At 32.7% G+C, this 24,835-nt stretch overlaps 2 protein-coding genes across 3 annotated transcripts; one reads left to right on the top strand and one right to left on the bottom strand.

Annotated features, from left to right (window-relative positions):
• Window positions 1–324: 324 nt before the first annotated feature.
• LOC139523089 (uncharacterized) lies at window positions 325–6,108 on the top strand. Of its 2 annotated transcripts, none has more exons than XM_071316853.1 (2): window positions 325–439; window positions 4,531–6,108. In XM_071316853.1, exon 2 carries the CDS (start codon window positions 4,588–4,590, stop codon window positions 6,049–6,051), a length of 1,464 nt encoding a protein of 487 aa, XP_071172954.1. In that variant the 5' UTR covers window positions 325–439; window positions 4,531–4,587; the 3' UTR covers window positions 6,052–6,108. The 2 variants fall into 2 exon arrangements, with proteins under 2 accessions (XP_071172954.1, XP_071172955.1); XM_071316854.1 differs by having other exon boundaries at window positions 347–439; window positions 4,538–6,108.
• Window positions 6,109–22,040: 15,932 nt separating this feature from the next.
• Window positions 22,041–24,772, bottom strand: LOC139524958 (ankyrin repeat domain-containing protein 50-like). The gene is made up of 2 exons (XM_071320133.1): window positions 24,726–24,772; window positions 22,041–23,634 (listed from the first exon to the last, which is right to left on the bottom strand). The coding sequence occupies exons 1-2, from the start codon at window positions 24,770–24,772 to the stop codon at window positions 22,041–22,043; spliced, it is 1,641 nt and encodes a 546-aa protein (XP_071176234.1).
• Between the last annotated feature and the right edge of the window lie 63 nt (window positions 24,773–24,835).

The following is a 24,835-nucleotide window of genomic DNA, read 5'->3' as shown; positions in this document are numbered from 1 at the left end:
TCATCTAGACCCTTATAAGGTTTGGAATGCATATATAATATACTATAATATGCCAAATTCAACCCCGCTTTATCTACATGCTTTTTTTTGTTTTATCAATTATTTACTAAATATGACATGTGCAAAAAGTTATTATCACACTATAAATATTAACATGAGAAAACGAAAAAGTGATAAGCTAGGACAGCTAGCTACTAATTTTAGAATTTTTACGTTGAACAATGAGTCCCATTTTACAACAGATTTATCTTACATTTACATTTTGTCATCCATAACAAATCATAACATTGTAAAATATTTAATCACTTTTGTAACTGATTGATAAAAGATAACATGTTGAAGATTTCCGGAAAACATCGATTTAACCTTGAACCGTCATTTACGACATGTAAGGAAAAATCGAAATAAGGTAATTCGTCATAAACTGCCACGCGTCCACGTAAGTACACATGTAAAATTATATAAACTACTTTAACAGACTTTTTATTTGCTCTATTGATTCATGTATATATAGGTAAAAAGTGTCAACAGTGTTTGACAGATAAAATCATTGTCAACAAGCTGCTTAAAAAAAGGGGGAGGGGTGTTGAGTGTTAATCTACCGTATTTGGAAAGCACGCCTTCGTTTCTACCAATATAGTGTTATGTACATATAAAAAAGAAGATGTGGTATGATTGCCAATTAGACAACTCTCCATAAGTGACCAAATGACGAAGAAATTAACAACTATAAGTCGCCGTACGTACAGCCTTCAACAATGATACCGCATAGTGAGCTATAAACATGATAAAAGGCCCCGAAATGTAAATTGACCCACACAATTCCTCTTTATATTGTGTTATAATTTCTTTAATGGTGATCAGCGCCGATCGAGCCATTTCAAAAAAAGCACCATCATGATGAAACGTTTTATAATACATAATTAAAAAGAAAAAGAAAAAAAAATTGTTTCGCGGCGGGCTAGAATCTATTACAAAAAAAAAAATTCAACACTTGAGATCACCAACTGCATTGACTTATACCACTTTTAAATGAGCCCTTTATACGTTTGAAAGATTAACCTGTAGACCATATAGTGCAATTGATAAATACTTGTTTGTTTAAAATATAACGTATCTGAAAATGAAATTTCTTTTTTTAGTCTTGCTTTTTACTTTTCACTTTTCATTCCTAACCCTTCCCTGCCCCAAAAATTCACTTGAATTGTAAGCCTTTCTAGTGATAACTAATAATTGTTTCATAAATACTATGCTTTAAAGCACAATTCTTTTAAATATATTATACACGTACCTTACTGTTTTCAGTATGAAGTTTTAAAATTGACATCGGATTTCATAGAAATCTTTTTGCACGATTTAAACAAGGAATATAACACAATAACATGTAGAAAACCATTCACAAAACCCTTTAATCCATAGTCCCCTACTTCCACTTTTCTTCCCCTTAAACTCATACGAAAATCGTTCAATTCTTTTTCCATGAATATTCCTATTTGTATCCCTCACTTCCCCTGGTGTCCCGCACCCTGACTCTCGCTTTCTTCCCCTTTGCCTTTCGCTTTCCGCTCCTCATTTTGATGCCCCCTCCCCCTGTCCAGCCATTCTTGGTAAGCCCTCTTTAATACTTTTTTTAAATGACATCCGTATTAAATTTAACATAACTTTAACAGCTGCGTTAAAATGATAACAATAATTTAAAATTAAGTCTTCGTTTATTTCGCAGGAGTTTGTTAGCGATTTCTGATTTTTGTCCAGCCTTCGACTTAAAGCGATACATATCGAGCGTACATTCCGTCATCGGCGTCGTTGTCGTTGTCTGCGGCTTCCATAAATATTCACTTTATGGTTAAAGTTTTTGAAATTCTAATAACTTTCTTAAATTTTCCTGGATTTTTACTAAACTTGGACAGAAGCTTGTTTCTGATCATAAGATAGTACCCAGAAGTAAATTAAAAAAAAAATATATACATATAAAATAAATCGAAAACGATCCACTAATGTTTTGTACAAATGGCCCCTCCCACGCCTTCTCCATTTTGTTTACAAATTGAAAAGCCACACGGTATATTAAAAACATTTTGTTCTGCTTCTTGTATTTTGATCATATTATTTTATTTATTGTGTCTGTTTAGTTAACGCATCCATGTTCATATAACGGAATTTGATGAGACTGTCATCAAAGTGAGAGGGCTAGCGCTATAAAACTCGGTTAAATCCACCATTTTCTACATTTGAAAATGCCTGTACCAAGTCAGGAATATGACAGGTCTTGTCCATTCGTTTTTGATGCGTTTTGTTATTTGATTTTGCCATGCGATTATGGACTTTCCGAATTGATTTTCCTCTAAGTTCAGTATTTTTGTGATTTTACTTTTGACTGAAATTTATTGGCGGTATTTTCCATTTGCCACGAATGTTGCTGGTGTAGTGTGACAACTACTGATCACTATATTTTGTACCTGTTTATCCATATTTTACTTATAATATAAATGGACAGAGTTTTTTTCATTTAACATTACATACAATCTGCAGTTCCTAAAGTTTTTAGAACATTTATTAGATTCATAAACTATTCCGGAATTTTACCAAACTTGGACAGGAGATTCTTACAATTAAAAGATACGGTATCGAGAGGAATATTTATATTGCCTTTTTTCCTCCTTTATGTTGAGTTTGCGATTAACAGCAAAAGTAGGCGAGACACTGGGTTCCACGGAACCCTTAAGTAAGTTAAGAATTTTTATGCATTTTGCCATTCATTTTCGTGTTCACACGTATTTACAGCCTATATAAACATTCTGTAATAGTTCATACAATTATTATTTCATCTGAACAAGTTATTTCCCTTGTAAAGGACACAAAATCTCATTGACGACGAAGACCTCACAGAAAGGGCAAATGTATCGATCTATACGTATTATGTTATCTCTAAGTTTTTTTTTTCAAATCACGTAAATTAATCAAATCTTACCCGTAGTACATTTAAAAGTTTTGATATCAATAATTTTTATTTCATTTGCGATCATTCATTTAACAATTAACACGGGGATGAAAGTATAAAGATAATTGATAGTAAATATGTCGATAGATATTAATTTTGAACATATGATATTATCATTTTAAATTATAATTTTTTTTATATATTTTTTTTTCAAATATTATATATATAATTATTTGACAATCGCCAATGACAGTCAGCAGGGTTAAAGAACATCAGTTGTTCTACCTGTGAGTCAAATGCGTTTTGTTTAAATATACTTTTTCACTTTTTTGTTGTTTGTGCTGTATTTAGACCCTTCTACAACGAAATTTGTTTTACATGCACGCGTATAAAAAATGCGGTTTTTATCCAACGCAATCATAGGTTTGAACGTAGTTTTCAATTTAAATTTGTTTTTATATATATATATTCAGTGCTCCTGAGAAATACAATAATCGTGTAAGGCATTCATGTAACTTAATTGTGAATATTGCAGAGTGAATATCATTCGTAAGAGCAGATGCAAATAGAAACGAAAAAAGAGAAATCAACGTATCTGATAAAACAATTCCGCCAAAAAAAAAGAGAAAGCAAAGTATCTGATAGAACAATTCCGCAAAAAAAAAAAGAAAGCAAAGTATCTGATAGAACAATTCCGCAAAAAAGAAAAAGAAAACAAAATATCCGATAGAAATATTCCGCGCAAAAAAAGAGAAAGCAAAGTATCTGATAGAACAATTCCGCAAAAAAAAGAAAAAAAAGAAAGCAAAGTATCTGATAGAAATATTCCGCGCAAAAAAATAGAAAGCAAAGTATCTGATAGAACAATTCTGCAAAAAAAAGAGAAAGCAAAGTATCTGATAGAACAATTCTGCAAAAAAAAAAGAGAAAGCAAAGTATCTGATAGAACAATTCCGCAAAAAAAAAAAAGAAGAGAAAATCAGTTAACATTTACAGAATTCAGTTTCAAATATTTAGCACGTACCGATGTAAAATGTGAACCTTTAAAATTCGAATTTGTTTCATTTGAAAATATATTAGTATGATTTATCTGTTTTTACCTGCAAAATAAATGCACTCGAATGTAATCAAAGGCAGCACGCAAAAGTTATGTTGCTACGTGCTTTACATGTAATAGTGATGCGTGCAAATGTAATTCGCCGAATATCACAAATTCTATAAAGCAGGAACAAATACGCTGTTATCTTCATATTTCTCAGGTGTGGAATTTTTAGATTGCAGTGGTATTATACTTCTTATTGATTCATTTTTATCACTACCTGTATATTAATTTGTCTCAGAAATAGTAAACATTTCAAATCTTTCAACATTACAATCGATTAAACTTAGTTCTGTTTTAAAAAGTTCTTTTACATTTACTCGAAGTTTTAGCACAACTTTTTCTTACAATCGTAACACATTTAACTTAATAAGTTTTTAGGCAAAAATTATTAAAAAATAAATTTACATTTTTTTTTGCATTTCAAGAGTTTTGCTTTGATTTTTTTCTGATATTTTATGTATATAGGTAATTGTTTTTCTATTTTAAGATTCAAGATATTGAAAAAAACAATGCCTGCATAAAGAAGTTATTCATTTAAATAAAAATGAACTGCTCACAACACCAAGATGAACAATTGCGCCTCTTTTGTAAAGAATGTGAAGATATCATATGTGTTCAGTGTTTGTTAGAGAATCATCAACAGCATAAGGTCAAAGGATTATTTGAATCACAAGACATTATTAGGAACAAGGTGAATTATTGGTGCTCAGATAATAAATTAGCAACTCAACATGATCTTGCAGAAACTAAAAAGCAGTTAGAAGAAGCGAATGAAAAAAATGTTCAAGACGAGGCAAAAGTAGAACATGATATCCACAGATGTGAAATGCGGTGGAAGAACAAGATTGAGATAGAAGCTAAGGATCTATTGAAGACTTCAAAGGAAGTATTTGAGGTAAGCAGGAATCAGATTCATAGCCTTGTGGATGAGGTTAAGTTTTGTGAAAATGAAATGGAAAATCCTGCATCAGAGGATTCACTTATAAGGTTATACTGTAGCTTGAAAAAATGTTCTATTAACAAAGAATGTTTAAAGTCAAAATATAACAAGGACGCACCATTATTAATACAGCTGAATGCGCCGTCTGGTGACAGATTATTAGGTTGTATTGGAGAAGATTGTGGTACGAGAAAGACGTATGATATATCTACACAAACATACAATATTCATGAGCTTTTATCAGACGACAACACTATGGCGGAAGTAGATAAGAAAGGTCTCGTGACATTGATTCCTCTTGCAGATCTGGTAGTTCCGGTCACGAAAATTATCCCAGTTAACAGATCTGACGCATGGCTTATTTCAGATAGGAAATTATTCCGTCTTGACTTCTCTGGAATACAGATGGCAGTTTATTCTGAAGAAGCGGACGACATTGCTGTTCTGAATAATGGAGATTTGTTAGTCCTTAATAGAACAAAAAGCTTTATTAATCAAATTGACGCAAGAGGTAATGTGACGCCTTTCACAAGTACAGATCCGTACATGCCGTTATGTATGGATTACGCGAAGTCAGACAACTCTGTTTTCATATGGATGAGTAATAAGGATTCAAGACAAATGACAGTCTTTGAGTCCAACGGAATAAAAAAGAAATCATTCACGCTGGCAAATAGTAAAAGTGAGAGTTCTTGCATGTCGGTGCACTCGAGTAACAATTTTAGCATAATATATGACGTAGAACAAACCACTGGAATACGGAACTATGTTTATTCCTATAGCCTCGAACCAAAAAATGCATATACCTTCTCTGGTAAATCTGGCCAAAGCCCGTACTTACAATACGTCTGCAAAGGACTTTGCTACGATAACGACGGCAACATATTAGCAAGCGATATGCAGTTTAATGCAATATATCAATTGGATGGAAAGTTACAGTTTCGAAAAATTCTCATTGATAAAAAGGATGGTCTTAGTTCACCAGCAGCCATTGCATATAGAGAGGGTCAATTATGGATTGCTGATTCTAAATGTTTAAGAATTTATGACTACCAAACTCTAAAGTGATGTACGTGTTTGATTGGCATTGTTTGTGTTTATGAGACATTAAATTAAAAAAAAATCCTTGCATATTAATGATTTGTAAATAACAACAACTATACATTATATTATTCGCTAACTTATACCATTAGTTTAATAATGTCATTCGGGACATGCGAGGTACATTTTCATATGGAATGGTAAACTATAAGCACAAGTTTGCGTATGCATTAAAATATACATTGAACAAGCTTTTGTTTATTAAAATGATGCTGGTCTGTAAAATAAATGTCGTTTGGCTTTTTGTCTCGTTGGGTCACTATCTAATTTGCGTATAATGTACATGTTTTTCGATTTTTTTTTGAAAAGCAACGCAAAGGAAAGGTTTGGAATATCCCCTTTTAAATTGCCAACGCTTTCTAAATATTCTCAAACATTTTGGAATAAACACCTGTGGACAAAATAGTTTACTGCCTAAATTATCTTTGTCATATTTTTTTTTCGATCTATGGGTTTGACTCTAGTATCTTTCTGCGTTTCGCCTCTCTGTGTTACGATTCATACCGAGAGAACCATGTTATAGATAACTTTTTATTTACTCTTCGGAGGGAATCATGATTGAATTGTTTGATATTTTCTGTTATCCAAACGTCCAACGGCGAATATTTCAAGCATGTTTAGGGCGAGAACATTCACATTAACCATAACATAATAGGCAAGTCCTGCAAAGTATAAGCAAACCTGGACTAAGGACGGCGAAAAGTTAGCGATGCAACTGGTCAACTACGGACACCAAAAAGTTGTAGCAATGGTTCTTAAACGGACAGAGAGCGTGGTAATAACATAATTGGGTTTCAATTAAAAGATTGTCTATGTTATAGTGACTAACAAGATTGTGTGAGGTAGACGAAATTGACTTTAAAACGATCGTATTGACTTTTGATGTGCATAAATAGGCAGATCGGACAAAGTTAGACTTTATTTACTTACTTCTTAAGATTGGGATTAATTGTTATCATCATATTCCAATGAGACGGAAAAATGCGTTTTTTGGTTATGATAAATAATGATTTTACCTGCCGTAGTCGTGCGTAAAATATATTTCGGCATTTCTGTTAAGAAACTGACTTGTTTAAAGGAACAAAACGTCTTATTTGTAAACTTTCTCTTTTATCTCCACAATAGGCTTTTAAAGAATAATCTTTAAACTGTATATTCCGAAAATTTTGTGAAAATAGAAGAAGTGGCAATTTTTACCTTTCATACCTTAACTTTCATTGATAAAACATAGTATTGACTCGTCCAGTGTCTAGTTTGAAGGTCATTTTAGTTACCTATAGCCGGGTGAAATGGCTATTCGACTATATATAAATCAAGAAGGAAGATTCGCTCCTTAAACTTTTATTTCAGCAGTCCGGCAAGACCGAACAACAAACTCCAAACTAAATGTAATGTAACATACAAACAATAACAATATATATAAGCACAATCAATTAAAGGATTAACTTGAGCAGATTAACAGATGACAAATTAGAAATAACAATAGATTACAAGAGTAATTAGTGTCCGACACGAATTTGTAAATTGTAGTCCAAACTGTCACAGAGAATACATAATGAAATAAATAGAGTAAATGCATTTAAGACTTTTGTCCAAGATTATGACATATAATCCGTGTAAAACACTTATGCCTAAATTTACGACAAAGTCTAGAATATTAAATAAATACAAAACCTAAATATACATTGAATTACTAAAATATTGTTTAAAAACTAATTTCATTGCACTGTCCAAATAGTCCGGTCATATATTCCCGCGGCCTCGGAAGACACGTCCCGGGTCTTAATATTATATTCAACTGAAATTGTTCCTAAAGTTTCTTCTGTGATTGTAGCGTCCTCTGTAATAGTCTAGTCAAAATAGCATTTGACCTCAAAAAAATTGCAACAGAATTTGTTTTGGTATTTTTCGATTCAAAATGGCTTTCTTTGTAACATACCAAAAGTCTACCAAGATATCTGAGTGGAAACATGTATTTTTTTGGGTGAAAATAGCAAAATTTGTCAAAAATAGCGAAAAACTGGGAAAAGCTTGGTTAACATTCATTTTTGATGATAATTATTTCAAATCAAAAGTTTTAGAACAGTTTATACAGTGTTTATGAAATAAAATAACAAAAAAATAGTTTTTTTTTTTATAAACATGAAATTTTAGGTGAAAACATCCAAATTTTGTTGGAATTTGAGATTCACGTAGTGTGAATTGATTACCAAAACAGACAGGAAAATATAAAAAATGGTAATAGAAGTTCATTTTATTCTTTAAAAAAGACCGAAACCTTTATTTTAATCATTCGTAAACTTTACAGCAATTCCTTCTTGGGTAAATGATGATTTTGAGTAAAATATAGTAAAATCAATCAAAAATCGTTAAAAACTGGAAAAACACCAATTTGGAGTTTTAACTGTTTTTGAATCACTCCAAAATAGAAAAAACGGAAATCTTAATATAGTTATAATCAGATCAAACAAAATTCATTGTAAAACAATAGTAAAATAACTGTTTTTGGTGAAAAAAGCTAAATTTGTCAAAAAATCGTCAAAAAGTGGAAAAAAATACAATTTATATTTTTCAGAAACCATTTTTTCAACAGACACATCATTTGGTGTCACAGTTTGTTTACAGTTGCATCTTATATTTAAATGTTAAGAAGCTTATCAGGAGTAGGTGGAAGTTCCATAAAATTGTACAAAGTCTTCCATGTTTGATTTCCCAACCATAGTCTGCATGGTCTGTAGGATCTATGTCAACTTCTTCTGATAATACACTTGAAGGCTATGAAATTGCACTGAATCTGATGTTGGTGGTAAACTTTTCACCTGAACCAATGTGTTTCCAGTAATTACTATAGATTTGAATTTTCTCCAGAGAAGAATGTCAAGTCCTTCTGGAGGAAGTCCTCCATATAAACATGTAAGCACTTCTTCTCCTGCTTTGATGATATTTGCTTTAATGAAGCCTTATTCATGAATACTTGATCTTAATGGAAGTCCTTTGCTTATTCCAAAAAGCCTAGATGATGAGTCACAACCTGTTATAGAATTCAAAAAGAGCAACAAATTACAAACATCATCCCCAAGAAATTCTTTAGACCGTTTTATGTTCCATATTTTAATTTTTTTGGTTGATTGTCATTTATTCAGATTTAAAAATAACCCGTTTGCACTGCTGATTAACATGATGAATAAGTAACACTAATAGATCCGTATCTTTACCATTTACTATGACTACTCAAGACAAAGCACAATCCAAAGCTGTTTTCACAATCTGCATCACCAGTTGCATTCTGACATCTAATGTTATTATCTTTTAGCTTGTCCCAAAGCACGTTCATAAGATATAGGAAGATGTGACGTGAGTGCCAATGAGACATTACTCTCCATCCAAATAACAATTTATAAAAGTAAACCATTATAGGTCAATGTACGGCCTTCAACACGGAGACTTGGCTCACACCAAACAACAAGCTATAAAGGGCCCCAAAATTATTAGTGTAAAACCATTCAAACGGGAAAACCAACGAGCTTGTTTGTTTTGACTGTTTGACATGAAAAGTTCCTCTTTAGTAATGGATAATAGATTTTTTTCTTCATCAATACTACATACAACAGACCGTTTTTGCAGTAGTCTTTCTACAGATTCGACTGTAGAACAAATATTGATGAAAAGAGTCAAATCTTGTGGAGGTCTAACCAGGGGCAGAGGAATGGGTGAATCAGAGAATGGGACAGATTTATCAAGTACTGTGGATTCATTATTATTCGTTGGAAACTAATTTTGTGGGTTTCGTGGATACATATGCACCACGAATTCAAATATTCAAAGAATAGCACAATACCAATGGGCTTTGTATACAGAGACCGGCAGAACCATGAAATCAAATATTCACAAAATGCAAGTTTTCAGCAATTCACGAAAATAAATGAATCCACAGTAACTAAACAACTAAATGATAAAAAAGCTAAAATTGATATGCCAATACAAAAACAACGATATGCTAACAACAGAGCGAGATCAATATTTGAGATGGAAGGAACATTTTCAAGATGATCTTAATAGAAAAGAACCAGATAATCTAGCAATTTTCCCTGAGGCACCCTTAGACCTTGAAATAGACACAGATCCACCTTCAAAACAAGAAATACAGGCAGCCATTAAAAGCTTGAAAAACAAAAAGTCACCTGGCATAGACCAACTAAATGCAGAACTTTTTAAGATAGATACAGTGCTAGCAGCAGATACTGTACACCCAGTATTCAAGAAAATATGGGAGCAAGCTGTTATTCCTAACAGTTGGTCTGAAGGCAACATCATAACAATACCAAAATCAGGAGACTTAACATACTGCAATATTTGGAGAGGAATCACCTTACTATCCATTCCAAGTAAGGTCTTCTGCATAATTTTAATATCAAGAATTATAGAGGCTGTTGATAAGAAATTATGACAAGAACAAGCGCGTTTCAGAAAAGGTAGAGGCTGCATAGACCACATATTGGTCCTATGTAACAACTGAGAACAGTGTCATGAGTTGCAGAGAAATCTACTAGTAAATTTTGTGGACTTCGAGAAAGCGTTTGACAGCTTACACCGGGAAAGTCTTTCGGGTAGTTCTGAGAAACTATGGAATACCAGGTAAGATAGTGCATCTCATCAAGCAGTTCTATACAAATTTCTCAAGAACCATCAACTATGAAGCTGACACTAGTTTCCTTGTAAAATCAGGAGTAAGACAAGGATGTCTTATGTCATCTGTGCTGTTCATAATTGCTATTGATTGGGTAATGAGAACAACCCCAGCAGAAGGTAACAATGGATTGAGATGGACACTTTGTACCACAGGACACAGACTATGCTGATGATTTAGCACTTTTATCCCATACCAATGACCATATGAAAGAGAAGACCAAAAAGCTAGAAGAAACAGCTAAAATGATTGGACTTAAGATCAATGCCAAAAAGACAAAGCTAGTGTTCCTCAATACAGAAAGACATCCTATCATATTTATAGAAGGAAAACAGCTGGAAACAGTAGATTCATTTATTTATCTAGGCAGTTGTATAATAACAGAAAGTGGTGCTGAAAGAGATATAAAGATCAGAATAGGAAAAGCTAGATCCGCATTCATTAGACTAGGCAACATCTGGAAAACAACAGCCTTTTCAAAGAAGATCAATATCAGGCTCTATAACAGCTGTATTCTTTCTGTACCCCTATATGGCTCAGAGAGCCGGAGAATGACTGAGAAAGATATCAACAGGCTCTCCAGCTACTATAACAGATGTCTGAGGAAAATAATGAAAATATTCTGGCCAAACAAAATATCCAACAAAGACCTACATGAGATGACCAGCACCAAGGACATGGAGACTTTGCCGATATAAAAAAGCTGGAGGTGGCTTTGTCATGTTATACGCAAAAACTCTAATGATTGTCCTTGCCCTATGTGCCATAAGGCATAGCAAGGACTAAGTAAGTAAAGACATGTTTTAAAAACACTTAACCAAGGATATCTGAAAACGCATGTCAAGTTTTAATGAATAATGCTTTATTAAAGCAGATATCATCAAAACAGGAAAAGAAGTATCTGATTCAGGGCAATTTCATAGTCTTCGAATGTATTATCTGTGCCAAAAAATGGATGTAAGAAGGAGTTGACATAGATCCGACAGACCATGCAGACAATGGTTAGTAAACTTCACGTGGAAAACTTCGTCCAATTTTGATTGAACTTCCTCCGGCAATTGATAAATGTTTTAACATTCTAAGATGCAAATGATGTGTCTGTAGACAAAATGGTCGGTAGGATGCGGTGAATGTTGTGGTTTGAGTTTTTCTAATACTGTTCCCATTGCTGAATCTGACTTTACTGATGAAAAGGTATTTGTTGTATACAAAAAATTATGGAATAATCTTAAAAAAAAATGTTTCCACGTATCTTGTCATTTACTTTTAAATCATCCGTTTTGGTCAATGATACTTTTTTACCTCTCATTATGCATGGTCAACAAATCTATGATGTTCGCTTAACATCTCTTGTTGGTTAAATGAGTATGAATCTAAGCATTGCTCTTTTTCATATAAAGAATATAAATTAATCTTATCTGAGATCTTAATTGATTTCTGAAAAATTATGAATTTTGTCATTTTTTTCTAGTTTTTGTCAATTTTGGGCCAAATTTTGCTTCTTTTTTTTTTTTAACACAAAATCCGTTATTTACAAATTTGTTTTACAATGAATTTTGTTTGATCTGATTAATTCTATTACGATTTGCATTTTTTTAAATTTTTGGAGTGATTTAAAAACAGTTAAAATTCCAAATTGGTGTTTTTCCAGTTTTTAACGATTTTATGATGATTTTGCTATATTTTACCCAAAATCACCATTTACCCTATTAAAAATTGCTGTTAAGTTTTGGAATGATTAGAATAAAGGTTTTTGTCTTTTGTGAACTATCAAATGAACCTCTATTACCAATATTCATATTTTTCCAGTCCTGTTGGTAATCAATTCATGCTTTGAAGATCTCAAATTCCAACAAAAATCGGATGTTTTCACCTAAAATTTCATGTTTATAAAACAAAAACTATTTTTTTATTATAATATTTCATAAACACTGTATAACCTGTTGTAAAACTTTTGATTTGAAATTATTATCATCAAAAATGAATGTTTAACAAGCTTTTCCCAGTTTTTCACTATTTTTGTCAAATTTTGCTATTTTTCACCCACAAAATCCATTTTCCCACTCAGATATCTTGGTAGACTTTTAGTATGTTACAAAGAAAGCCTTTTAGATTTGAAAAATACCAAAACAAATTCTGTTGCAATTTTTTTGAGGTTGGCCACATTTTTCATCTATTTTGACTAGACTATAACGATAGTTTTGGTTTGGATGATTATCTGCTCTTGTATTTTTCCGAATATTGTCAAGTTCGTCTTCTAGTGTGGCGATTCGATTCAACATACGTTCTTTGTCGCGCTGTAATTGATATTGCTGGTCGATGGCTTTACATCTTTGATCGTATATCCGAGAATGAACTGCTTTAAGATCCGTATTGCGTTCCTGTAATTTTTCTATTTCTTTTTTATCATCTGCACCTTGTTTTTGATTTTTTTTTAAATTGCGAATTACACTGTTATGCTCTTGTTTGAGCTCTTTGAATTTCTTTTCGTAATGAACACTTTTGATTTCAAACTTCACTCTCTCTGAATGCACTCGGTCGTGCCTGAATGTAACGCTATCAATGAATTCTCTATCATAATTAAAGGCGGGAAAGAAATCCATCAGTTCAATAGTAGTAAGTTCCGCACAAGGAAAAATTGACATAGCTTTGTTTTCTTTGAATATCCTCATCCTTTCTGCGTCGCGACGTAATTTCGATTTCGATTTAACTTTGACAACTTTCACGTCCGGTCGTCTATGAAAGTTACACATTCTGGCGTAATGTCCAAAATTTCTGCACTTATAACAAAATGACGTTTTTGCTATACATTATCTAAAATGAAATTGATTGTTCACAGTCTTTCCACAAAACTTACATAGGCAGTTGTCCATATGTTGTGTTGAATTTCTGGTCTGAAAGGTAGCTCCATTATCAGACATCTGGTATCCCCAGTTTCGGCCAAAATTTCTGGTTCTCTGCGTATCCATTTTTCTGTTTGCTGGGGGATCAGCTTCACAGGTAGAACAAGGTATCCGAAAGATGCGTTGCCCGTACGTCCTAACACCAGATATAGCCGGGTGAAATGGCTATTCGACTAAATGTAAATGGTATCCGGTCGTTCCGGCCCCAAACCGATCCGGCCCCAAGTCAATCCGGCCCAAAGTCGATCCGGCCCAAGTCGATCCGGCCCACGTCGATCCGGCCCCAAGTCGATCCGGCCCCATAATATAATAAGAAATAACTATATTGATCTTGGAGGAATTTGTGACACAGTATAAATGGAATTTTCTCTTTTATCTCCACAATAGGCTTTTAAAGAATAATCTTTAAACTGTATATTCCGAAAATTTTGTGAAAATAGAAGAAGGCAATTTTTACCTTTCATACCTTAACTTTCATTGATAAAACATAGTATTGACTCGTCCAGTGTCTAGTTTGAAGGTCATTTTAGTTACCTATAGCCGGGTGAAATGGCTATTCGACTATATATAAATCAAGAAGGAATATTTCGCTCCTTTAAACTTTTATTTCAGCAGTCCGGCAAGACCGAACAACAAACTCCAAACTAAATGTAATGTAACATACAAACAATAACAATATATATAAGCACAATCAATTAAAGGATTAAGCAGATTAACAGATGACAAATTAGAAATAACAATAGATTACAAGAGTAATTAGTGTCCGACACGAATTTGTAAATTGTAGTCCAAACTGTCACAGAGAATACATAATGAAATAAATAGAGTAAATGCATTTAAGACCTTTGTCCAAGATTATGACATATAATCCGTGTAAAACGCTTATGCCTAAATTTACGACAAAGTCTAGAATATTAAATAAATACAAAACCTAAATATACATTGAATTACTAAAATATTGTTTAAAAACTAATTTCATTGCACTGTCCAAATAGTCCGGCAGGGGCGTAGCTACCCGGAGGCACGACAGCACGTGCATCCACGTCATTTTCACGAAAAAAAAAAAAAAAAAAAAGCAGAAGAGAGAGAGATTAGTTGGTCAATCGGAATCGGAGACTGTTGGTGTCTTTTCCGTCTATCCCGGATATTAGTTTGACAACCTAGTTACAAGTGTTGATGAAGCTGTTCATTCAGAAAAAGATCGTAGCTCCGAAGTTGCGTGCACATTGATTCCCCATGCAAAAAAAGAAATGGCAAAATAAAAATTTATAAATTGAATGTTTAAGGAAACACCTATGTTGTCACTTTTTTTTAATAAATGAAATATCATTAAATAACGACATTTGGTTTCAAAATAATTTTTTTTTTGGAGATTATGTCAAAATCGGAAGGTTACTTATATCTTTTACAAGATTTTTACTTTTGACTTTGTAATACTCAGTCTTAGATATGTAGTTTTGGAGCACATTTTACAGTGTACAGTTCATCAGTTTGGATTGAGATGTACCAATCAGCATTAGAATTATCAGATCCCTTCGATATCATTGAAAATATGCCGAGGCGATGTGGTTGACAGACTACCAGAGCCAATCACCCTGCAACCACGCCAAAACAGTATTGGAAAGTCTCATTATTTTTTGCGTTTATAGACCATATGATAAGGCAACTGGAGAGTGGAGTCGCGTCAACTTATCAGAAAATCGCTTCTTTGTGCTGTATCTGCTTCATCGTGTTGTAGGAAATATCACAAACGAACAAATCTCAATATTGTCTGAAACATACGAAACTGACCTAGCATGTAATTTTGACGAATTCAATTGGGAGGTCGCTTGATGCCGAACATGTACGCTGGTTTATAACATCTCGCGAGTGCTACCATACCATGATGGCCCTGAGAACTATCAGTCACGGTACTACGTATGTAATTGAAAACAAATGTACGATCAACAATGAACAACGAAAGTTAGATAGAATTACTGCATATTCATCGGGATTTCAGTGTGAATGTTGACAAAGTAATAGAGAAGTTTGTTTCTGCCCAGACCCGAAGAGCAGATTTTGGACAATTTTGAGTAAATTCTGTATCACAAATATGTGTTGTTTATGTATTACTATATTCAGAAGATTTATTCATAGTTTTACATTCATACATTTTTATCTACATATAGCCCCTCTTTTAACCGTCCTATGACCGAAAACCGAAAAAAAAAAAATAAAAATTTCTGAATAGGCTCCCAAAATTTTTTCTTGGTAGTTGCTTCCACATCGTTTCTTTCTAGCTACGCCCCTGTCCGGTCATATACCGTACACATTCATGCACGTTCTATTAATCAATAGTGATGTATGAAATGCCAAAACAAGTTTGAAGGTAAACTAATAACAACTTAATCCAATCAAATTGCATACGATTTAATAACAATGACCAGTCCACATCATAAAAATGTATAGGGAAAAACTGGGTAGGGAGAAAATGTCAGATATTTTAAGTTCATTGTTTTGCATGTACGAATAAAAAATTGTTTGCCAATAGATTTGCTATAATTTTATAAACATGCCGTTATATATTGGTATAGTTTTTGGATCTTTTATTTGTGTATTTAAGGCTGTGGAAAGTTTGGCCTTCAAAAGTCACTATAATCATCGACTTTATACAGAAAATTTGCCTTTTTAAAACATTGAAATTTTCACGAATAATACGCGACAACAAGTAAAATCATTTCTCAAAACACTGCAAAAAAATTCATTCTGATTGATGCAGTAGTATTGTCATAAATTGCACTGGAGTGGACAGTGGTACAACAAACGTCGAATTCCCTCACACAATGTTATCACACACTATAATAGATTATTACACCAAGGTGTGCATTGATAAATGAAAAACGTTGTTCACATATAGAGACAAAGAATAGTGCTTGAATCGATATTGCAGTGATCAAATAATTTATTTTAACAAAGTTGAATATCCATAACCTTTAAAGATATATTTATTCATTGGAAAGTTTTTATTGTGTTGATTCTGGATGTTCCTTTTTTTACCCAACAACCGTAATGCTAGTTAAGTGAGCAAATTAAGTCTTCACTTTGACTTGCCATATTTAGCCAGATAGATTAGAAATGTTTTAAGGGGGTTCGCGGGTCTAAATCATTTATATAGGATTTTTCTATATTTTTCTATAAATGAACTTTATCTTATAGTTAATAGAAAAATGAAATAAAAAAATGGGGTCACCGTTCATTTGCGCTCTCAATCTGCCTTCGAAAGAAGCATACATCTTTGTAAAAGTGATTTTTTTCTGTTGAACTAATAGGAGAAAAAAAAGGTAATATCGAAATAAAAAAAGAAATTTATTACAGAAATCGCTCAAATTTTACAATAATTTAGTTTAAGTACAGCATATATCGAAATTATATTAAAAAATATAGGTCACCGATGAGTAAAAAGAGATATTTCAATTTTAAAGCCCAAAAATGGCATTTTTTCATCAAAGGGAGATAATTTGGATCTTTTTCAATGATGTTTACATTTTAAAAGTCATCTGGGGCCAACACGAATTAATTGTTTTGAATGTTTTTTGTACCATATGATATAGTAACAACTACAAAAAGTAATAAATAAAATTTGTAATGAAAAACAAATGTTTAATTTTTTTCTGAAATTTTTATACTCTCGAGCCTCCTTAAATTCGGACGAATTTATGATAGAGAATTTAAACTAGTAAAATTACGAGCCGGGCTCATAGAAGAAAGGCGGCGAACGGCAAAGAAAAAGACAACACAATTATGAGTTGAGAGGTTCTAATCTTTTAATTATTGAAAGGTGTATTTCTATTTTTAAATTGATAATTATCGTTGATATGTCAAGTCAATGTACTATTATTGTCTTAACTTGTTTATACTGCAATCTAAAAAAAAACATTTTCAATTGTTGTATAATTTGTTAACTTTACTATTTGATTTAAATATTGGGAAACTCCCCTTTTATAAAAAGGTCTTATATCATGCAGGCGGAGAAATATACAACACAATGAAATGTACATTTCCTGATGAAACCCGAAAATCGATGGTAAAGGAATTGTTTGACTGAGAATGAACTAAAATATCAACAATAAGCATAAAACATAATGATTAAAGTGAAATATTTATTTTCTAAAAATTGTAAAAGACATAAGTTTGAGTCGTTGTATACATTGGAAACAACAGGTTGAATAGGTCACATGAATAATTAATTACAAGTTCGGTAATTTCTATTTAAATATTCATGAGGAAAAGTGATATCAGGATAGTGACTGTATATGACATAGAAATATACAGTCAACGCATTTTTACTGCTCAAATAGAACGAGTGCAGTATAAATCTGTGTACACCCTATTTCAAGATAAAAAAGTTGTTCGTCTTTAAAAAGAGACTATAAACGGCCTGATATACGTTAAACAATGAACTAAAAAATCAAATACGACAGACAACAACTAATGACAATCACTGAACTACAGACTCCTGACTTGCAGACACATAAAGAATGTGAAGCGGTTAATCATGTATACAATGTATAAGCGTACAGATTTTATAACAACATCAACATAGAAGCACTCAAACGACTATAACCTGGTACATTCAACACCACAAGAACAAACAGGTTTTTTTATGCTCTTTGGTGGAGTTGTTGTGTCTGTGACACATTTCCTGTTTCTTGTCACAATTTTTAAAGCTCTCAAAGATTGATAATTCATTTAGGGACATGAAGCCACAGCGAAAGAAATGAAAATTACACTTTGTCGTGCAGAGCATACCCATGTCCCAAATTACGAGTATCGTAAAACAGGAAGTTGATATACAACTCATCTCGCCTACATCTGCTGATTAAAATATAAAATCATGATGTCAAAGCGTTTGAAAAGATTACACTGCATTCAACAGATTTAAAAATTAAAAGTATTAACAAACAGGAGGTAGACATGTGCTGAACAGATTAAAAAAGGGTTCTCCAATTACCATTCACCTTTTGATGTAAAGTAATATAAAAAAACAGTAAATGAGGTCGTTTAATTTGATGTATGCCTTTTTGTGTTCTTTGATATATTTGTTTGTTTTTATAATGATTAAGATTATAACACAATATGACTGCTGTACCCCTTTGTTTGACATGTTTACCTATTGTGTCTGTTTTTTTTTTTGTTCCGCATCGTTGTCAATATAATGGAATTGGATGCGACTGTCATACAAGTGAGAGGTTTAGCTTGCTATAAAACCAGGTTCAATCAACCATTTTATACATAAGAAAATGCCTGTACCAAGTTAGGAATATGACAGTTGTCATCCATTCGTTTGATGTATTTGAGCTTTGGATTTTGCCATTTGATTAGGAACTTTCCTTTTTGAATTTTCCTCGGAGTTCAGTATTTTTGAGATCCTACTTTTTAGATTTAATTCTGTTATTGAAAAATAGTGTGACAACACTTATAAGTTCATTCAACATATTGTATAGGCTGCCAACAAGAAGGTATCTGATAAATCAAAAAGATAAACGAAATGACAGGGGAATGCAATATAGACCCTTTCTTACAATGACCATATAAAAACCAATTTCAACTAAAACATAATCCATTTAACCTCTTGAACGAAGTTTTAAGCAGTCGGAAAAGGCATAACATGAAAAAAATATTATATAAACATAAAAAGATTGTGTCGTAATTGAGACTCTTATAATGCTTGATATGGTAATTACCATGCATATTCGCAAATCTTTTCGTGTCGAGTAAATGATTTAAAAGCTTGACGTAAGGGTATAAACGGTCAATCATGGTCATATCATTTCTTATTATTTTCTATGTAATCAAAGGTAAACTCGTGTACATTCTAATACCTCTATTATATAAACAATGCAGCTGCAGAATAAATAATCATTGATATGCAAATACCTTTAAGGACCAATAGTATCTAATAATAGATAATCCACAATACATATCAACATAAACAGAGTACAGAATGTTAGAAATTGATTGTGTTTGTTTTCAATTTGGCATTTTTTGTTAAAAACATGGACATCCCAAATATAATATAACCTGCTACACAGTTGACCAAGTGATCAGTATCCTGGAGTTTTCTGCTGGACAATTAAGGCATCTTCAGCAAGTCATCGGCATTGCTATGGGAATCAACATCGCGTCTCTCATTACCGACATTTTTGAAATGATTTTATATATTATCGCTATTTTGTGCATTTTTCTTTTGATCTTTTTTTGTGATAATTTTCACATCATGCTTCTCGCTTGAGATGGAAAAATTATCACTAGAAACTAAGGAGGCCACGTGGCGTTGCTAACGAAATTGACATGAAATTGACAACGTCGTCATAGGTAAAATAGCGATAAACAGATTATCATTGTTCATCTCAACTCGATTGCTTTTCTCACTTTCGCTGTACCAGCTCAAGCGAGAACATCAATCTCGTTGAGATGATCAACGATAATCTATAATTATTACATTTAGACACTTGTAGAACACAAAGAAGCTAAATATTTTAATGTCACATAATAATATAATTTAATTTTGGATGTAACGCGTCGTCTGATTGGATGACGTTATTTTGTTATGAGCCCATATACATAATTTAGTCATGTGACCGTGACGTCACCAACGTTTTTTCATTGCTTTCTACGGTTAAAAATTGAATTTAGAATTTAATTATTAGAAATTACTGTAATATTTTTTCTGTCTATTCGAAATAACAAAAAATATGGTGCATACTGTTTAATAAACCGCTGCGCGCGTTAATCAGTGTGCACCAAGTTTTTTTATGTTAACTTCTTTCTTCATAGACATAAAAACTATTACAGTCATTCCTTAAATGTTTATGATAGTTTCTCTATTAACAATCATTTTTTTTATGTGCTCACATTCATATATCCTTCTTAAATAGACATAATTTTTAGGCATATGCATTTGACCTCTGTAGTCATTTCAATCATAGGGTCTATAAATACATCATTGGCTTTCAAAGACTCGGCTTTATGAGTTCCTGATAGTGGTAAATCAAGAAAAGCGACTTGAATGCAAACAATTTATAACGTGCTGTTACCAATTTGTGTTTTCAGGGTCAATACTTCGGCTGGCCGACTTCAGTCCACGAGAGTATCACCAGCTTAGAAGTCAGTAATTCGAAAAAAGACTTGATTTATAACAAACCTTTCTGAAGTTGTCTATTGATTCATTTTTAATTAAATTTAAGGTTTAAACTCAATCAGCAAATATTATCCTTAGATGGAATTAGCCGCGATTCGGTCCTTTTTTTTTTTTAATTTTATTAAACAGCTCTTCAATTGCTTCGGTTCTTTTACATACTTAGCTTTGATCGTTCCTGATAAAAGTAAATCCAGAAAAACGTTTCGGACGAATGAAAATTATCACATGTGATGTGTTTTGAATATCTGTTGGATCCAAACTATTGTCACATTACCCTTTAATGTCTGTTTGGGTAATACCACAATTGTTTTTACATGTCAAAACTATAACCAACGGAAGGTTATCTAGCAATACAACCATGTTTAGTCTACCATTCCCTTGAAAATGCCTGTACCAAGTCAGGAATATCACTTCTGTTTTCCAACTGTTTTGTAGGTTGATTAAGACGAGCATTTGGTTTTTGTCAGATTTTATAGATTATCAATAAGCTAAGGTTTCAACTCCCTCACACACCTTTGATGAATTTGACTACTATTTAACAGTCCCTTTTAATCATAAAGCTATTAAATTCTTTCGGGTTTTAAGAACCCCTGGCTTTCAAATATCTGCATGGATTAACTTTACTTTGGAATTCGGAATGTTTATTAATACCTTTTTCGTAATCACAAAGTTTCGGTTTTCATAAAATCTTATTTTCGTACGGTTATCTATGATATGCAAGTTATATATTTTACATTGGGAAATTGAGCAGTCAATGCTCCGAGCTGTTAACACCTTAGTTCTTTTTCTTTATCACCTTTTTGATCTTTGATTACGGGGAGTTTCAGTTATCGCCGTACTGACTCCAGTTTTGATAGAAAATTAAATTTATATTAGATAAGGCGTTGAAATTGGAAAAAAAATTCTTACACATTATTTAAACATATTTCTGTTTTCATATTGGCGAAGGAAAAAAAGTAATCTTGTTTCACCAGGATTTATAAAACTTTAATAAGTATAGAATAGTAATTGACAGTGTTTATTTTGGGACTTTTCATTATCTCAAATGTATGTTAACAAGATAAGATCACAAGTCTTGTTTGAATAATGCAGTACAAAACTTTACTTCGAAATCCCCAGGTACTAGTATATCAGAAAAAAAAACGCGATTGACAACTAAAAAAATGTCGCAAATAGATTCAGATTTTCACCACAGAAAATAAAACGGATTGTAATTTTTACTCGTGTCATCTTCAAAGTTTTCAAGAAAACGCACAGTGTCCCAATGTCCTGCTTTTTTGGCTTCATCTAATGGCGTCTGGCCATTTGAATCACATACAGTAAAGTGTGCTTTCTTTACTGCCAACGATTCGACAATAGCAAGACAACCGACTTTACAAGCAAAGTGTAATGGTATTTTACCGTCATTGTCAGGGTGAGAAAGATCTCCTTTATAGTCTATTAGAAGTGAAACTAAATCTCGTACACTTTGAATTTCTATTTCAGTTGGTGGAAGACTCAACCCGTTGCAAACAGCATGAAACGGAGACCGTTTGTTGTTATCTACTAAATGCATGTTGGCATTATGTAACAATAAAATTTTAACAATATCTATATGTCTCATTTCACATGCCAAATATAATGGTGATTTTCCGTTGTTGTCACACATATTAACATCAACATTTCGTTCAACAAGCATGTTAACCAGAGGTAAATGACCACCTTCAGTTGCAATATGGAGTGGTGTTTGTTGACAGTTATTTCTTATGTTCAGGTCTACGTTTTGATCGACAAGTATTTTTAAAACACATTCAAACTCATCTGCTATGTATATCGAAAGTTCTTCAAATTCAAACTTTGAGGTCGAAGATAATTTGCATGGTAATTTACGCTTCAGATTACCCGGGGGCCATTTCTTTTGCACTTTACCTCTGTTTTTGCACGTTACATGCAGTGCCGAGTTTCCATCATTGTCGCATTTTAAAAAGTTGGCATTTCTTTGAAGCAAAATATTTAATATTCTACTATTTCCTCCAGCACATGTCTTATACACGATAGACTGACCTTTCATGTCACATAGTGATATATCTGCACCTTCATTTAGAAGAATCTTTACAATATCAATAGGACCATATTCACAAGCTGTATGTAAAGGTGTTTCTCCATGTTTATTACGTTTATTTACGTCTGCTTTTTTATGGCGCAAAATCTCGATGACAGATTTGTGTGCTTCAATATCATTATCGGTTGGACGCTGCCAAGGATTGCCAAAGAACCATCCAACATCTTTTTTCCTGTTTCCATAACCCTTACATGCTGAATGAAATGCAGTCTTTCCATCATTATCTAACTGTGATATATTTGTTATACTGTAGAGTAACAATGTCACGACATCTGTGTGTTCTCGTTGACATGCAAGATCAAGTGGAGTATTTCCGTCGTTGTCGCACACGGTTATGTCTGCATTAATTTCTACCAACACTTTGACAACATAGTAATCACCACTTTCGCAAGCAATATGTAACGGCGTTTGTCCTTTATAGTTACATAATGAAACATCAGCCTGGTATTCTAATAACAACCGCACGATAGATTGATGAATACCATGAGTGTCATAACAGACATGTGTTGGAAAAGGTGAACTAAATTTGGAAACACCAACTTCAAACGATTTCCCATTATTGTCACATAATGAAATTGTGACATTTGTGTTTCTTTGAAATACCACATCTCTCCATGTGCATGCAAGGTGCAAAGATGTATTACCTTGTACAGCTGTTTGATGGTTAACATCAACACCTCTTTTCAGTAATAGCCTAACTATATCATCGGAATTTCCAAGAGAAGCGAAATGCAGTGGAGTAAATCCATTATTATAGTACGGTGACAATTAAGGTAAATTTAAAAATTTAATGCACCGAAATACCTCACGGCTAATTTTGGTCTTATTTTGAAGATAAATATAATACCCTTCTAGTAAGGCATGTCGTAGAATGCCAAAGTGGTGCAGATTTTTGATAATTGCGATTAAAGGTCAAAAGGGGGGATTTTAAAAAATTGCAAATTTTAGACATTTTGGACAATTTCTCGGTAGTCTCTCATGTTAACTGAGATTTTTTTTCGATGGAAGCATGCGCTTAGAATGCTCCACAAATACAGCTAGTCATATTTATGTCTGATTACCAGATATAAGTGATACGTACCCTCGCTTGCAACATGTACGAAAATGAAACAAATATCTTTATTTACGGAAATTATCGACAAAAAAATATTCATAATTAAGATTTAGCTTTGCAATAATATATGGCCACATATAAAGGTATTTTTGGGAAAGTTTTGTTAAAATACCATAAAGAACAGAGGAGAAATAGGAACTGTAAAGTTTACACTCTGTCTATGGTGTTATGGAAAAAAATTATGAAATTCTTTTCTGATTATTTAGACTTAAAAGGATGTAAGAACTATAAAAATGAGACCTCATGTTCATGAAACTATAGTACATGAAGTTTGTTTTTATTTTAATAAATAAATCGGTACTAGACCAATTGCACATCGATAAGATATGTCCCCCCTTTTTTTAAATTTTATATAAAACAATAACAGACAAGGTTGTCGTTTGTTGATTTGGTTCATAAATGTTTCTCGTTTCTCGTTTTTATATAGATTATACCATTGCATTGGTTTAACACTAGTCAATTTTTTGGAGCCCTTACTGTTCGGTGCGAATGATTTTTTTAAATTTCATCAAATAGTTAAGAATGCATGCTGAATGTCGAGGCGGCTTGTCCTTGAAGTTATGTATTACGAGTAAACTGTCCACTAGATGCCCTGCCTGATAATTTGCGTCATTTAAAAGTAAACAATATTGGCACGCTCAAATGACTCAACATACCTTAATTGCTTAGCTTGTTGTATGCATTTTGTCTCTAGAATAGACATTTTATACCAGGCCAGTCATTGTAATATGCCATGAAGCGTGTTTTAACGAAAGTTGATTCATCG

This window comes from Mytilus edulis, chromosome 5 (assembly GCF_963676685.1).
Source record: "Mytilus edulis chromosome 5, xbMytEdul2.2, whole genome shotgun sequence".
Lineage (NCBI taxonomy): Eukaryota > Metazoa > Mollusca > Bivalvia > Mytilida > Mytilidae > Mytilus > Mytilus edulis.
The sequence above is the reverse complement of the archived record's forward strand: the minus strand, read 5'-3'. Positions and strand labels throughout refer to the sequence as shown.

Excerpts from the sequence above, each read along its gene's own strand:
- LOC139524958 (XM_071320133.1), bottom strand. The coding sequence starts at position 24,772 with ATGTCTATTCTAGAGACAAAATGCATACAACAAGCTAAGCAATTAAG. Across the intron at positions 23,635-24,725 it reads CAACAAGCTAAGCAATTAAG|AGGTGTTGATGTTAACCATC; the intron begins GTATGTTGAGTC and ends ATTACTGAAAAG.
- LOC139523089 (XM_071316853.1), top strand. The coding sequence starts at position 4,588 with ATGAACTGCTCACAACACCAAGATGAACAATTGCGCCTCTTTTGTAAA.